Raw genomic sequence first — 16802 nt, 5'->3', positions numbered from 1 at the left:
TTTGGGAAAAGGGGTGGAAAGCGAGGAGGAAGAGGATCATGCCCCGGGGGTGGGTTCAGTGCGGCTGGTGAGCGCATTGTTAAAGTAGGCAAAACACTGAAAGTTACACGAGCAAAAGGGTTAATGTTTGTGGACTTGAGGATAAATGGGAAGAGTACCCGCGCTAGGGTGGATACGGGGGCTACTCATAATTTTGTTTCGCAGTTAAAAGCATGAAGACTCAACCTATCCTTAGAGAAGGATACAAGACGCATGAAAGCAGTTTACTCTACAGCCAAGTCTACTCTAGGAGTAGCCAAGCAAGTGACTGTAAAGCTTGGACAGTGGGAAGGTCATGTGAATTTCACAGCGATGCCATTAGATGACTTTCCATTCATTCTAGGAATGGAGTTCCTAAGGGGGACGAGGGCAGTGCTGATGCCTTCGGCTGGTTCCCTGTATCTGATGGGAGATCACTTGTGCATGGTGCAAGTCGTTGCAACAAAAGGAGACGACGAGAAGTCCCTTTCAGCCATACTCAATGAGGGATTGGGTCAGGGTGAGCAGACACGTCTAGCCACGGTGGTGGCAGACAAAGAAGTAGGCCAAGAGCTGGAGCCTATGACCATCCAAGCGGTGTTGGATGAGTATAAGGAGGTGTTGCCAGATAAGCTACCTCACAATTTGCATTCACGACGGACTGTGGAGCATGAGATCGAGTTGTTATCAGGAGTGAGACCACCTGCTAAAGGGCCATGTCGAATTACGCCTCTTGAGATAGTAGAGTTGGGGAAACAGCTTGATGAAGTGGAAGTGGGATGTGTTCGCCCTTCCAAAACACCATTGGGAGCGTCGGTGTTGTTTCAGAGGAGACATGAAGAGCATCTACGGAAGGTGTTCGACAGGCTGAGGGGAAACAGTCTGGGTGTGAAGAAGGAGAATTTCTCTTTCGCTCAGTAAAGCAACAAATTCCTTGGTCATGTGACTGAACAAAGTCGTATTCAAAGGATTATGGAGAAGGCAAGGATGATTCAAGAACGGAAGATCCCCACAACAGTGAAGAAGTTGCGTTCCTTTCTTGGCCTTACTAGATATCGCAGGAAGTTCGTTGAGGGGTATTCGCAGAGAATGACCCCAATGACAGGACTACTGGGAATGTATTATTGGCCACACACATGGGATGATGTGGTTGATTATACCAAAACTTGTATCACTTGCCAACAAGACAAGGGGGAGAGGAAGAAGTATGGTACTTTCATGGCCACACCGAAGTATTGTCCGACAGAGGAGACGACACAATTGTTCCTTGTGCTTGTTGTGAAACATTGGGGTGTTCCCCAAGTTATTATTTGTGACCACGACTTAATGTTCACTGACAACTTCTTGACAGAATTTTTCAGGATATTCAGGTCACACATCTCTTCGAGTTATCACCGACAGACAAACGGACAGATGAAGAGATTTAGAGAGCTACTGAAAGAGTACTTGTGCCATTTTGTCAACGACAACCAGAAGAATGGCGTGCAACTACTTGATGTGGCTCCGTTCTGCGGCAAAGCCCAAAGGAGCTCAACAACCAACAAGAGCACTTTTGAGCTTGTTACAGGCCAGCTACCGCTGTTACCTCACACAATGGGTGAGCCGTACAAACGAAAGAGTCCCAGGGCGTATATCTTCACCAGAGAATGGAGACAAAATGTAGAGTTTGCCCAAGCCAATCTGGAGAAAGCTTCTAAGCAGATGAAGAAATGGGCAGATCAGGGGAGAAGACCGCAGTTTCATGTCAGCTGCCTCAAACCGTTCAACGCCGACACCAATGACCTAAGTAGAAGTCAGTCCAATAAAACAGCGTTGAAGACAGTGCAACCTGACAGACATGACGTTGAAGAGATCCTTGCAGACAGAAAGTTCATATCCTCAAAGAAGAAGTGGCAGAAGTTCCTAATGAAGTGGAAGTGCCTTGATGACAAAGAAATCAGCTGGATTTCTACGGAAGATTTGAAGCCACTCGTGGACAAAGTTGAAGTGTACCCACCGCCAAAGTCTATGAGGACGTCGACCGCATAAATGAGGGAGAATGTCAAGAGCTAAGCTTGTTCAGGGCATTATGCTTGCCTGTGACCGCTTATCTCGTGTGCTTGGGATGGGTTTACATCATGTAAATACTAGTGTAGGGTTATTTTCTACTAGTAGTGTCTTTGTATGCCAAATAAGGCAGTATGACTCCTCGGTCACTTTGATGTTTCCTAGTGTCAGGATGATAATTACATAAAAACCTCTTTAGGGGAGGGTGAGTGTTCATCAGTCATTGTAAAACTCACTAGCTATTGTCAACGTGTTTAGCCTACTTGTCTCCCTCGCTAAGCACACAATGTCAATGGAGGATTTGTTAATGAATTACGTTTGCTTCAATGTTTACTGCTTGCTTGCCACGGCTTTCATGAATTGATTATTGTTTCCGTTGCTATTTGAATGAATGTTAATGAAAGTGTTTCGTGGATGAATGTTGGTAAATGATAGGCTGGATAGTTAAACAAGGGTGCTTTAGCTAGCGCCGCACGACCCTCCACAAGGGTGTGAAAATAGTCGGACCGTGACAACGTACCTCAACATTTGAGGGAACCACATTAAATTTTGTGTCTCTCATTTTTTTATTTATTATTTGCATTACTCCATTGATTTACTTGTGGGAATTAGCTCATATATAATATTTTTCCCAACAAGTGGTATCAGAGCCAGGTTAGTTGGACTCATTAGTTTTGTATAAATCATGGATGGTAATGTTGGTCGTATGATTAGCTTCAATGGAAGCAATTGGGTAACTTGGAAAACAAAAATGCAAGACCTTTTATTTTGCAAAGATTTAGATGGACCTATTGAGGGTGATAGTCGAAAGCATAAAGACACGAGTGATGATAAGTGGAATAGGCTTAATAGAAAAACCATTGGTGTCATTCGGCAATCGACCGAAACTTTGGCACATGAATTGTGGAAAAAATTGGAGGGTCTTTATGATAGAAAGTCAGCTACAAAAAAAAGTTTTTCTTTTCAAAAAATTGATGAATTTGAAATATAAAATGGTGGCCTTATTACCGAGCATTTGAATGAGATGAAAAATATTATCAATCAGCTTGCTACTATGAAAATAGTTTTTGACGATAAATTGCAGACCCTAATGCTTCTTAGCTCTTTGCCGGAAAGTTGGAAGACTTTGGTTGTGACAGTTAGTAATTTGGCTCTTGATGGAATTGTTACTAAGAAACAAGTAACTAGCAGCTTGTTGAATGAAGAAATTACAAGAAAATCAGTTGGCTATTCTCATTCAAAGACACTTTTGACAAAAAACAGGGGGAGAGGAAGAAGCAAAAGCAGATATTCTCACCGTAATGATAAATCAAGAGGCCGGAACAGCTCAGTTTCGAAAAAGGATATTGAGTGTCACTATTGTCATAAGGGCATATGAAGCAGGAGTGTAAAAAATTGAAATTTAAGGAGCACAACAAAGAGAACAATTTTGAATAAAAGCATGAAGACACAACTTCAGTTGCATTTGATGGTGATCTTATGGTTGTTTGTGATGAAGGTTGTATTAATTTGACAAGTCAAGAGACCGATTGGGTTATTAATTCCAGTTCGTCATTCCATGTCACTTCTCGGGGAGATTTCTTCACTTCCTATTCCAAAGGAAATTATGGAGTTGTTCGGATGGAAAATGAAGGCTTTTCAAAAATTGTTGGCATGGGAAATGTTTGTTTGGAAACAAATCTTGGATGCAAGTTAATGCTCAAAGATGTGAGACATGTACCCGACATTCGGCTAAATTTGATATCTACTAGAAAGCATGATGATGAAGGGTTTGACAACCATTTTGGTTATGGAAAATGGAAGCTCACAAAGGGTAATTTGGTGGTGGCTAAAGGCAAGAAGACTAGTACACTATACATGATGCAAGGTAAAATTGGTAATGGTGTTGTGAATGCAATTGAGAATCACTCTTCCACCGATTTGTGGCATAAGCGGCTTGGGCACACGAGTGAAAAAGGAATGCAGTTTTTGTTCAAAAAGAAGCTTCTACCCAGAATGAAAGGTATTTCCCTTAAAGCTTGTGTTCATTGTTTGACCAATAAGCAACATAGAGCTCCTTTTCGTACAAAGTTTGTTACTAAAAAATCTCATGTTCTAAATTTGATACATTTCGATGTATGTGGTCCTTTGAAAGTTAAATCTCATGGTGGTGCACTTTATTTTGTTACTTTTATTGATGATTGTTCAAGAAAAGTTTGGGCTTACACTTTGAAGACTAAAGATCAAGTTTTAGATGTGTTTAAGCATTTTCAGGTCAAAGTTGAAAGGAGACCGAAAAGAAGGTGAAATGTATGCACTCAGATAATGGTGGAGAGTACATTGGTCCATTTGATGCATACTGTTACAGCCAAGGCATTAGACATCAAAAGACCGTCAAGAAAACCCCTCAACAAAATGGAGTTGCCGAAAGGATGAACCGCACCATACTGGAGAGAATGAGATGTATGCTCTCTCATGCAAAGTTGCCAAAATCATTTTGGGGTGAAGCAATGAGGACGGCAGTGGACTTGATTAATTTGTCCCCTTCAACTCCATTACTTGGTGAAGTTCCCGAAAAAATTTGGAAAGGTAAGGATGTCACTTATGATCACTTGAAAGTGTTTGGTTGTCGTGCATTTGTTCACATTCCAAAAGATGAAAGATCCAAACTTGATGACAAGACAATGCAATGTATTTTTATTGGCTATGGCATGATGAATTTAGATACAGATTGTGGGATCCGGTTGACAAGAAAATTGTTAAAAGTCGGGATGTTGTATTTTTTGAAGATCAAACAATTGAAGATTTTGGCACGGTTGAGCAACCACAATCTAATGGGAATGATTTTGTTGACTTAGAGTCACATTCTCCACCTTTGGCACATTATGAAAATATGGAAGATGTTCTTCCACCTCTTGAAGATGTTGTAAATGATGAAATTCCTTGTGTTGTTGAAGATGAAAATGACGGGGAGCAACAAGTTCAAGAGCAAGCTCCATTGAGAAGGTCTTCAAGGGAGCCAAGACCTTCAACTAAATATCCATCAAGTGACTACGTTACTCTAACAGATCAAGGGGAGCCTGAAAGCTATCAAGAAGCCATGAACCATGAATATAAAGTTAAATGGTTGGAGGCTATGCAAGAGGAAATGAAGTCTATAGTTGACAATCACACTTATGAATTGGTTAAACTTCCTCCTGAAAAGAAAACTTTGAAAAACAAATGGGTGTTTAGGTTGAAAAATAACGGAAAGAATCTTCAGTACAAGGCTAGGCTTGTGGTAAAAGGCTTTGGTCAAAAAAAGGGAATTGACTTTGATGAAATATTCTCACCGGTTGTGAAAATGTCATCTATTCGGGTTGTTCTTGGCATGGCAACAAATTTGAATTTAGAAGTTGAACAACTAGATGTGAAAACTGCTTTCTTACATGGTGACTTGGAAAATGAAATTTACATGGAACAGCTGGAAGGCTTCAAACAAAAAGGGATGGGTCAAAGCAAACACCACGGAGATGGTACAAGAAATTTGATTCTTTCATGATTGATCATGGTTACTCAAAACCCTCTTCGGATGATTGTGTGTTTGTGAAAAAAATTTTAGTTGGTACTTATATTATTCTCTTATTCTATGTTGATGATATGCTCACAGTAGGACAGGACTTCTCCAAGATTGACAAGTTGAAGTTGGAGTTGAGCAAGTCTTTTGCTATGAAAGACTTGGGACGGGCAAAGCAAATTCTTGGCATGAGAATTGTTCGTGATCGTGAAAAAAGGCAAATTTGGTTGTCTCAAGAAAACTACATTGGAAAAGTGCACGAGAGGTTCAATATGGATAAAGCAAAACTCATTGGTTGCCCACTTGTCAGTCACTTCAAGCTTAGTACAAAACAAAGTCCTACAAGCCAGAAAGACAAGGAAGAGATGAAGAAAATTCCTTATACTTCGGCCATTGGTTCCTTAATGCATGCAATGATTTGCACAAGACCGGATTTAGCTTATGCTGTTGGGGTTGTTAGTCAATTTCTCTCTAATCTGAGAAATGAGCAATTGGTTAGCAATAAAATAGATTCTCGAATACCTTAGAGGCACTTCGAAGGTGTGTTTGTGCTTTGGAAATAGTAAATCTATGCTCCATGGATTCACAGATGCCGACATGACCGGTGATGTTGATTCTAGAAAATCAACTTCGAGTTATTTGATGACTTTTGCAAGGGAGCTATGGCATGGCAATCAAAATTACAGAAATGTGTTGCTCAATCTACTATGGAAGCCGAGTTTATTACCATTATCGAAGCCTGGAAAGAATTGCTTTGGTTGAGGAGCTTCTTGACAGAGTTGGGCATGGAACAAGAAAGGTATGTTCTTTATTGTGATAGCTAAAGTGCAACTCATTTGAGCAAGAATTCTATCTTCCATTCAAAGTCAAAACATATTGATGTTAGATATCATTGGATTCGGGATGTGTTGGATAAGAAATTATTGCAGCTTGAAAAAATTCACACCGATGATAATGGTTCGGATATGATGACAAAAGTTTTGTCTAGAGACAAGCAAGTGAAGTGTTGAGTTTTGGCAAGATTGGTGGAGTCGTCCCCATAAGTCGGGAGGGGGAGATTTGTTGGGATTTCCCTCCTTGTGGGGCCCGATGCATTGAATATGGGTGAATTTTAATTGGGTTTGTTGGCTTCCCAGTCGAAGCATATCTGGAGCATTCTCTTTAAAATTCCAGAACAGCTTCACGCTTGCAGCAGCCGAAGCCACACGTAGCAATAGCTGGCGGCCCCTTCATCTCCTTTCTCCATTTTCTTGCAGCAGCTCAAATCTTCACAGATAGTAGTCTGCACCCCCCTTCGTTTTTCTTTCTCTATTTGGATTTTTCACTCACCCAGCTCCTCACGCCAGAGCCGTCTTCTCAGTTGCAGCAACCTGCTGCTACTTGTCTCTCCTACGTGTGACTCCAGCTGCGTACTACTATCAGCATTTTGGGAGCTTCCGGTTGTGCTCATTTGGTTGGTTCTTTTTTTGGAGCTTTGTTCATAATATTGGTGAGGCCTTTCCATCTTGCTACACTTGTTTATACACTTGGGTATTTGTAAGGCTCGTGTCTTTTGTATCCACTTTGTACAACATTTTAGTGATAGTGGATTTGGACCACCGTAACCCGTGGACGTACCTCAACATTTGAGGGAATCACGTTAAATTTTGTGTCTCATTTTTTATTTATTTTTTGCATTACTCCATTGATTTACTTGTGGGAATTAGTTCATATATAATATTTTTCCCAACAGGCACCACGTGGAGAGATAAACACACAATAAATAACACCCATTACTGAGAATAAATAATTTTTTAAACATCACACAATAAGCGCGGTCAAGAAGACTAGAACCTGAGACCTCTTGGTAACCTACTCTAATACGACGTTAGATTACAACTTTACCTAAAAGCTTAAGATGTTAGGTTGTGGGCTAACTGTATATCAAACTTTAACACTTGTTAAGTGATTTTAACGCGATAGAGAAGAGTTAAATGCACTTCTGGTTACTGTTTAATTTGTTCATTGCTGATCAGAAAAACAGTCGCATTTTGTATAAGCTCATTCTGCTAAAACTTGTAAAGTGACTCTGATGCCAGAGAGAAGAATTAAATGCACCTTTGGTCATGGAATTTTTGTAAAAAAATTCTATCTTGGTCAATGCAATTATTTTTTTTTCTTGTGATTAATGTACATTCTAAATCACTCCAATTTTTAGTCATTATACTTTCTAAATCATTACATTTTCAATCAAAAAATTGTGCTAGATTTACACTGAATTACAAAATTTAGAATACTAGAATGTATAGCACCTGCATTTGGAAAAAAATTCCAGAGTCTAAAATTTTAAAAAATTTAGCAACCAAATTAGCATTTAACTTTCTTAGAGAACAACCGATTCAGTGCCAATATATGAAGATTTCAAAGTGATTCTATTTCTTATGCAAATAAGAATAGGATTCCATGGAAAATTTCCAATGCTTAATTTCTTTAAATCTTTAAAATCAATCAATTGAACAAGAAGAAATTTCTTGACATTAATTTCTACATGATCATGGAAGACTTTGCAAACTCCTACAGATCTCATTTTTGTTACCATTCAATAATCTCCAAAGCAAATTAAATAGTGACAATCATTGTACTTATGTTATAATATTGGCAGGTATTCTTTGGTACATACAACTCTACATTTCTAGTAGATATGACCAATGCATGCATAAGGAAAATTTTAATTATCATAAGATTTTATTCTATTACACGTTGTAATTTCCCGCAACCTTCTTCACTAGACTGCGATAGGAGGAAAAATTTTAAAATAAAAAAATAAAAAATAAAAAAAAACAAAATTCCAGATACCTGCTGGTATAACTGCTCATTCTTTACTAGAATGAAAAATAAGGGCCAATAAAAAGAGGAGTAAAATTATAAATCTATTCAAATAATTCATTTTTTGATCAAACATCTCCTCGTTCCCAACCCTCCTCCCACCCAAGAAAGAAAAAAAAATTTAATTTTTTTTCCATAAATTGCTGTGCCCAGAGATTTACCCAATGCTGGACAGGACAATTTGCATATGAACAGGCCCAGTTTCAAACACACCAATTACCCAAAAAAATTAAAAATTAGAATTTCAAAAGACATTTTAACATAATAAAGGATTACAAAAGCAATATTTTAAAAAATATTAAAACATTTTATCACAATAGAGGGTGAAGAAAGCAAGATCATTTTAAAAGTATTTTTAATCAAAAAAGAAGAAACATTATTAAGAAAGAAAGATTATTTTTAAAACATTCAAACAACATTTTATCATAATAGATGTTCAAGAAAGCAAGATTGACCTAAGTCTCAAGATTAGCTAAGAAAGCAGTATTTATGGTGTTCTGGAGGCATGTACATAAATGATATTGTTACAGCCAATTCTCTCGTGATCATGTAGGCAGAGAAATAGGGACACAATTATACACTAGTCAATTATTGTGATTTCATACAACAGAATACCATTCCAAGGAAAAAGTGAAAAAAGAGTCACATGATTTCCAACTTTCCCCCAATTATCCATTGTAATTCCATAAATATTCAAAAAAAACATTTTATCACAATAGAAGGTGGAGAAAGCAAGACTATTTTCTAAATATTCAAAAATTTTATCATAATAAAGGACAAAGAAAGCAACCTTATCCTAACTCTCGAGAGCAAATAACAGAACAGTTCTTGGTTTATGGTAGAATGGAGGCTACATATAAATGGATTTTATTGTTGCAGCCAATTCTTGGGGTGATGATATCAGCGGGAAAATAGGCAAAACAAGACTACATAGTTAAATTTACTAAAACAGAATACAGTATATTATGTAGTCAAATTTACTAAAACAGAATACTGTATATTAAGAAAAGAAGTGAATGAATCGCACATGTATTCCAACTTCCCCCTATTAACAAAGAACCCATTATGTTTCGTCGCTGAATTATCAACTTCAAAATACTCATCCTGCATATGTACGCAATAAATTTTAGTAATACACATAAGGTTCTAACAAGAGAACAACACGACCCATTAGTGCAGCAAGAATACAGCTGATGAACAAATGCAGGACATGGAAGACAACACAAACCAGCTCAGCATCATCTATGAATGAATCTTCTGTGTCATACTGATCATCATCAGGAAAATCATTAAGATCTTCTTCATCACTACTTTGCTTACCCTGAGGTAGATAAGTCACGTTAGGAAATATAAAAACATGGATTGCAATTAGTAGGTAACTATGTTCTACCCTCCATTTCACATGTAAAACAACAACATTGAAAACAATCATTCAGAATGTTATGCTTGTAAGAATCTAAAAGGAATTATAAGTAGAGTATAAGTGACTCAAGCTTACTCGCGAGCTACTCGAACTCGACTCGACTCTACTCGAGTTCGAACTCAATAATAGTACCAGAGTCGAGTATTGAGCCTAATCAAGCTTTTTATCTTATTATTTTTATATTATATATGTCATATAATATATATTTTATAAACATATTTAATATTATATGTACATTATATATATTTATATATGTATTTAATATTAAGTTATAATTGAGTCGAGCTCAAGTTTTATTAACTTGTAGCCAAGTCAAGTTCGAGTTTAACAAATATGAAATCGATCGAGTTCGAGTCAAGTTTCGGGCTCAACATTTTCAAGTCGAGTCAAGTCAAGTTCGAGTATTTTACGGCGTCGACCCAACTCAACTCGAATACACCCCTAATTATAAGCATTTAGATATGTATTGCATACCATGTAAAGGTGTTTAATCTTCTCAATAACGGCACTAAAACGATTTGGAGCAGGCGCATCCTGGAGTTCTGCCTCAGCAGGTTGTACCTAAAATAGTTGGCGAAAGTCAGAAATGATTGATTGCCAGTTCTCGTACTATAAGAAGTGAACCAGACCCCAAGTGATCATAAATGTATAAAAAAAAAAAAACAGCTAAAAATATACTTGGTGCAAACAGCATCCACATTCATTTCGATACTGATGTATGTGAAGTGATAGAGATGCTCATAATGCATGGTAGTTGAGCATACATGAAGGATGAAATATGAATAGGCACACAATTGCCCAATAGCTTTTTTTTATAGCCTTGGGACAATTGCACAATATCACATGGTCATACAAAGGAAATAGGACTACTACTTTCACAACACATGCAACAAACTTGTATATGCAACAGGAATATATCAAACTGTTACTAATTCAGGTCATAACACACATCATTCAGCATACTCATATTGCTTTACAGAAATATAAAACATCAAAAATGCATTCAAATACGAGGAAAATAAATTGAGACCAAGCACATTAATCCCTACCTTGATAAAGGAGCTATATTACTCATGGGTGGCACTGCAGCACCTGTTAGGCAGACCTATTTCAGGTGAAGGCTTAGGAAATAGGGACTGTGTATTGAATTGAACTTGAGAACCACACTTGTTAGTGATTTGTAGTTCTTTAGGGGCAGTTATGTAATGTCTTTATATTAACCGTAGGGTCGTTAAGCATACAATTATATGCATTGCATTCAGTGAAATTAATGAGCTCATTAAAAAAAACACCTCATGTGCTCTAATCTCTCTCCCCTATCTATGTTCAGCGCTTCATTCTATATTCTCCTTTTCTTTCTCCTTCTTCTTATTTAATGCATTCAACCCCATATGAAACCTTAGGTACCAAGATATTTTTAATTCAAATGCTTTGAATCCCAGAAAGTAGATAAAACTTTGCAAAGAGGATTTGCCAAAAGCTTCCCTTTACTCATCCAAAACCCAAACTCCATGATCACAACAAGGGGAAGAACAAAGAATCAATCACTGACAGTTGAGCAAGCTTAGCTGCTTACCTCAATCAAATTCCTCCAAAAGTAAAAATTTCATGAAACAATAGTCCCCTCAAAAAACGAGACATTAGGTATTGACACATGTAGCAATTCAAAAGATGATAAAAAAGAAGATACGGAATGCAAAAAGGGTCTGTCCCAATCCGATGGTCCTCCTCCCAAAATAAACTCTCTCCCCATTTCCAACATAGAATCTAGCCTAAGAAAAAAAAACTGCCAAAACTATACTAGGTCCAAGAATTATGTTTAAAAAAATTAGAACAAGTTCACACACAGAAGGATTTAGGAGAAGGCTTGTTACCCGCCCTAATTTGAGAGGAAGTGTTTAGTCTCCTGTCAAGAATCAAGATACGATTGGTAACAACGCGGTTGATGATGATTATCTGAATATTTTGGAAAGAATGAGACAGAAACTAGTTACTCTCAGCGGACAAGAACTCAAAACTTGTAACCAGGCGAAAGCCCTGTAAGGAAAATGAATCGGTAGAGGGAATCAAACAATCTGAAGAGCTCTGTTACTATGACAGAGGAGCATTAAAGAGGGTTTTCTCAGTCATCTGGTTTTCTTAATAATCTGTTATAGTATTTTGCCACATTTGATTTTTTAGTTCTTCTATTTTATCTCTTTTTGTGGGATTTTTCTCTTTTTTTTTTTTTTTTAATTATTTTCTCATATATATAAGATATATGATTAACGTATCCCATTTTTGAACAATTCATGACTACTAATAGAGCAAATGATGGGCTTGCACCACCATGATCATCTCCTAAGGAATTAAAACAACAGTAATAGAAAACTCATTCTTAAAATCGGCATAGCCAATTCATCCAGCAAAAAGAAACCTGTTTGGCCGACACCAAATTAACCACCCAATGAACTTGAAGGAGCATTCAGAGACTAAACAGAACACTAATCCATTAAATTAACTTAGTTCTATCAACATTTTTTCATATAGCAAGTTCTGTCAACATATTGGAATAAGGGAAACCCTCAAACTGCGACTGAAAAACCAACTATGCATCTTTGTTTAGTGGTGGACAGATATATTACATATCTAAAAAGTATACAGCATACATTGTACTGCACTAGGTTCACAGAGAATGTCTCCGTCTTAGAAACTGGATCACATTTCTTTTAACTATTCACTCGCAAAGACTAATTCAAGTCAACAATAATCAATTCCGGCACAGAAACGCAGAAATTCAAAACAGTAGGTGCAAATGCGATAGTGGATTGAACAGTCTCACCGGGGTGATGCGAGACTCGAGGGCGGAGTGGGCGTTGGAAGGCGGAGGCTCAGGCGCCGATGAAGAAGAACCACTAAGCTTGTTGGCGTCCTTGACCAGCTTCTTCCACGAAACAAGTGTAGTCTCCCCAGGCCTGAGTTCGACCGTGAACCTCTGCCGATCACCCACGGCTACGAAATGCGACGAAACCCAAGACGAATCGCCGCCGCCGCCGCTGCTCTTCTCCTCCACCATCGAACGCTACGGAACGATTCAAACGCCCTAGGGCATTTCAATCGAATGTTCAGAGAACAGAATGGATCACAAACAGGAAAGAGTAAAAACCCTAATCACAGGAAACGGGAAGATGATTGGGCTAGAGCGAGAAGAGGGTTTGGGATTAGGGCGGTTGCGCTGCGCGGGATAAAAAGAATAGAAAATGAAAATGAAAATGGAAAAAACCAAGATGGAATTAACCCAAAAATCAGGTTTTTGATCTTTCGATCTTCGAGGTCTCACTCTCCTTTTTCCGGGAGACAATTTTCTTTTCTTTTCTCCTTTCCGGAAAATCAGGAAATAGTACTTTTTAATGGAGTTCATATCTTGAATTTTTATTTTTAATCTTCCTATTTCTTATTTTCATTTTGGGTATTTTAAGTTTGATCTTCTTAATACCTACATACTTAAGTATTACATATAATAGTACTAATATATTTATTTTACTAATAGAAAGCGGTTACAATATTTACATACTGTAACCGCTTTCTATTAGTTTAAATATGTATAGTCACACACTGATATAATATCTTTCACCTTACTGAAAAGTATCTCACCCTAACATACAACCTTTCTTTCAGGTCCTGGAGGACGTCGGTCCTAGTTGATAAAGGGATTTGGAGGATCGTATTGTGTTTAGCTTACGTAAGTGTTTTGTATATATAATAGACTTAGTTCAGAACGTCTTTTTGGGGGTTGTAAGAACAGGTTATGTTTTAAGTATGGATGTATGAATGAAGTAAGTCAATTAGAAACTCTGGTTTTGTCTATTAGATTCCATATGAATGCTTATGTTTTCCGCTGTGCATGATATTACAATTCAGAATGAAACACTTGTATGTCCCTATTCAGGACAGGTGGTATATGTATGTTCATTCAAAGACAGGTGTATTATATAGGTGTAGTAGCACTTTGGGGTCATATAAAGGGTTGTATTTCTTGCAATAGATAATTAAGCATCATTGCAAGCGAGAGTTCCCGAGCTTAGGATAGGGTACAGGCCTATACAATGTACGATCTCTCCGCCCGGTACTCAAGCCTATGACTTTGCCCATTTTAGTTTTTAAATCATGTATATGTATAATTAAAACATCATCCAGCTTCGAAACAATAATAACTATGTCAATACTACCCCATGGCGCAGGTTGTGCATTTACTATAGTCTGACTGAATCCACCTGATCCATTAATCCACTAGTGGTGCACACTCCAACCCAGCCAACTATCTCGATACCCACACTGAAAAACAGATGTGTGATTGCACTGTATCTAGAATATAGCAACGGAACTACGCTTAAGCTTTTTAAGGTTTCATATAACGTTGAGTTTTTTAATGCTCTCATATAACATTGAGCTTTTTAAGGCTCTTATATAACATTGAGCTTTTTAAGACTCTCATAGTAACAAGCTGCAGTCCCAATATCATATATACATTTTACAATAAAACCAAATTAACTTGTTTCCAATTCATAAATCACCTGTACAATTCATGTATTTTCACAAACTCATTCATCCATACTGTGGTATAAACGGCGCACACATTCTCGGTTTAACCTTTTTCACATACAAAGCTTGGTATATAACCGATACCTGTTTCCCACATTTTCAGATAGCAAAATGGAACTCTAGTTCCCATAGTTCATATACGTATTTAAACAGATTCAGTATATTCCATTTCATATCATATGTCACACTCCTTTAATAAAAAATATGCTATATATAGTATATAACTTGAAAAGTAACATTTAAAAGGAAAACAATGGGTTCAAGCATCTCCTACATTAAGTTTAATACAAATAAAAAAGTTTGAAAGTTTGGAGATCATATACCAAAACCCTCATTTTTACCAAAATTGTAAAATCGTAAAACCATTTTTACTCGGTAAAACTTTGCAAGTAAGTAGTCAATATGTGCATATAAACATAAGCTAACTTTTTAGCGATTTAGTTTTCTAAAAAGATTGATATAAACAAATCCCATTACCTATTTCCGAACTCCAAAACACGAACTATACGGCTCCCAAAACAGCGAACAGAGTTCTTAAAACCTATCAACCAAAGAACAATACTTTAATACAATCATATTTACTATATATAGATCTACCAAACCAAAAACGAACTTAGACCTTTACCTTGATTTTGGGATGAAACCTGGAAATCCTCAAAACGAAGATATAATCCGCTATAATCGTCGAGGTTTTCCCCTTGATCCGCGTAGTAACGTTGGATCGTTGATTCGGGTGATGAACAACGAAGGATCAAAGAGAGAGAGAGAGTTCGCCAGTTATAGAGAGAGAGAGTGAGCTTTTGTGATTTCTTAACCTTTAAACAACTAAAAATGATATTTATAGACCCCTTGACTTGGTCAAACTCGTCGACAAATGGTGCCTTTGTTGACGAGCCTTAGAAGGCTCTTCATTAACGAACCTCTTCCTTCATTGATGAACCTTTGTCTGATATTTTTCCTATCGGTCGGGATCTCTTCATCGCCAAGACTCTGAATTTCTGTGACGAAGCATAAAAGGGCCTTCGTCGACGAGAACCTTGGCTTCGTCGACGAAGCCTACTAAAATTACCTTTTTACCCTTTTTTATTTATTTCCTAATTTTATGGGTTCAAGTCTCTACACTGGTAGTCAATACCAGGTTGAGGGTGCCAATCATACTATAGAGGTTACAGTTTGACTTAACCTGATAGGCCAACCAGAGTTAAATCCAACCCACGAGTCGCACAACCCGAACATGCGGGGTCAATTCATGCATACAGTTATTCATCAAAGGAAGTTTTCACAATTATATATGCATGTAGATTTACAAAAATCAAGATTTATCTATTATAACTAAAAGTATGATTAAATAGAAAATTTAGAACACTTGTATTTTAAGTGACATAGGTGTGAGTAATGATATGCTTTACCCTAAAATGTTATCTTAGTTACAGCTTAATTAGTAAATGTATTATTCATGTAAACTCATATGCCACACACTAGTAATAACATATTTTGTCTTACTGAGAGGTGTCTCACCCCAAAAATTCAAGCATTTCAAGAAATTCAAACCGACGTGCGGAGCGAGCTCCGAGATAGAGGGGACTTTAGGACTGCCCTAACTACAGGGTAAGTTTTTGAGTTGGGAGTTGTGTTTTTAGGTATGCCCCTAGGACATTGTGTTTTTTTTGGCGATGTATATGTGTATTTATGTACATAGTAGAATTTTGATATTGTATATACGGTTGGATATTTTATGTTTTTCGCTGCTTAGATGGTTGGTATTGATGGACAGGTATCATCGGCACCACTTTGGGTACGGGATGTTAAAGTGAAAATTATTATGGGTATCAGAGTAACAAATGTTGTTGCAAAAATAATTAAAAAAATGGTAGTAATTTGGGGGTCATTACATGCAATGTGTGCTAATGTAATGATGAGAGTATGTATGAATGCACGAGTTGTGTTCATTTGCATGTAAGTATGTTTAGGGTAGCGCTAGCGCATGCAAGCATGAATTTATGTGCAGTGGCATGCTATATGCTTGGTAAAATAGGATTATGAACGTGTGGGTAAATTAATATTAAATACGTTTGTACATTCATCCATGTATGTATACAAGTTTATGCTAATGTAAGTTCATACATGTATGCATATATGAAAAAATGTGTGTGAGCATCATGCATATATATGTCATAGATGCATCATAGTGTGTGTTATACGTGAACATGTAAAACTAGATGTGTATGTGTTTAGGGCTGAATGAGTTAATGTGTAATTTCAAGTGTTTGTTTTTGTTTTTGTTTTGTTCTATTTTTTTTAATGTAAGTAGTGAGGGTAGTGTACATGTAAATA

General features: G+C 37.2%; 1 protein-coding gene across 2 annotated transcripts in view; it reads right to left on the bottom strand.

Annotated features, from left to right (window-relative positions):
• Nucleotides 1-13274, bottom strand: part of LOC131162339 (ubinuclein-1-like) — a 34693-nt gene extending 21419 nt beyond the window's left edge. The window contains exons 1-4 of one of the 2 annotated variants that reach the window (XM_058118700.1): nt 12709-13274; nt 10362-10448; nt 9693-9785; nt 9492-9568 (exon numbers count right to left, since the gene is read on the bottom strand). In XM_058118700.1, the coding sequence (XP_057974683.1) occupies nt 9492-9568; nt 9693-9785; nt 10362-10448; nt 12709-12942 (491 nt within the window). In that variant the 5' untranslated portion in view covers nt 12943-13274. The remainder of the gene's footprint in view (nt 1-9491; nt 9569-9692; nt 9786-10361; nt 10449-12708) is intronic. The other variant, XM_058118699.1, reaches the window with a different exon arrangement.
• Nucleotides 13275-16802: the final 3528 nt, after the last annotated feature.

Source organism: Malania oleifera, chromosome 8, assembly GCF_029873635.1.
Source record: "Malania oleifera isolate guangnan ecotype guangnan chromosome 8, ASM2987363v1, whole genome shotgun sequence".
Lineage (NCBI taxonomy): Eukaryota > Viridiplantae > Streptophyta > Magnoliopsida > Santalales > Ximeniaceae > Malania > Malania oleifera.
This window is presented reverse-complemented; position numbering and strand designations above follow the sequence as displayed.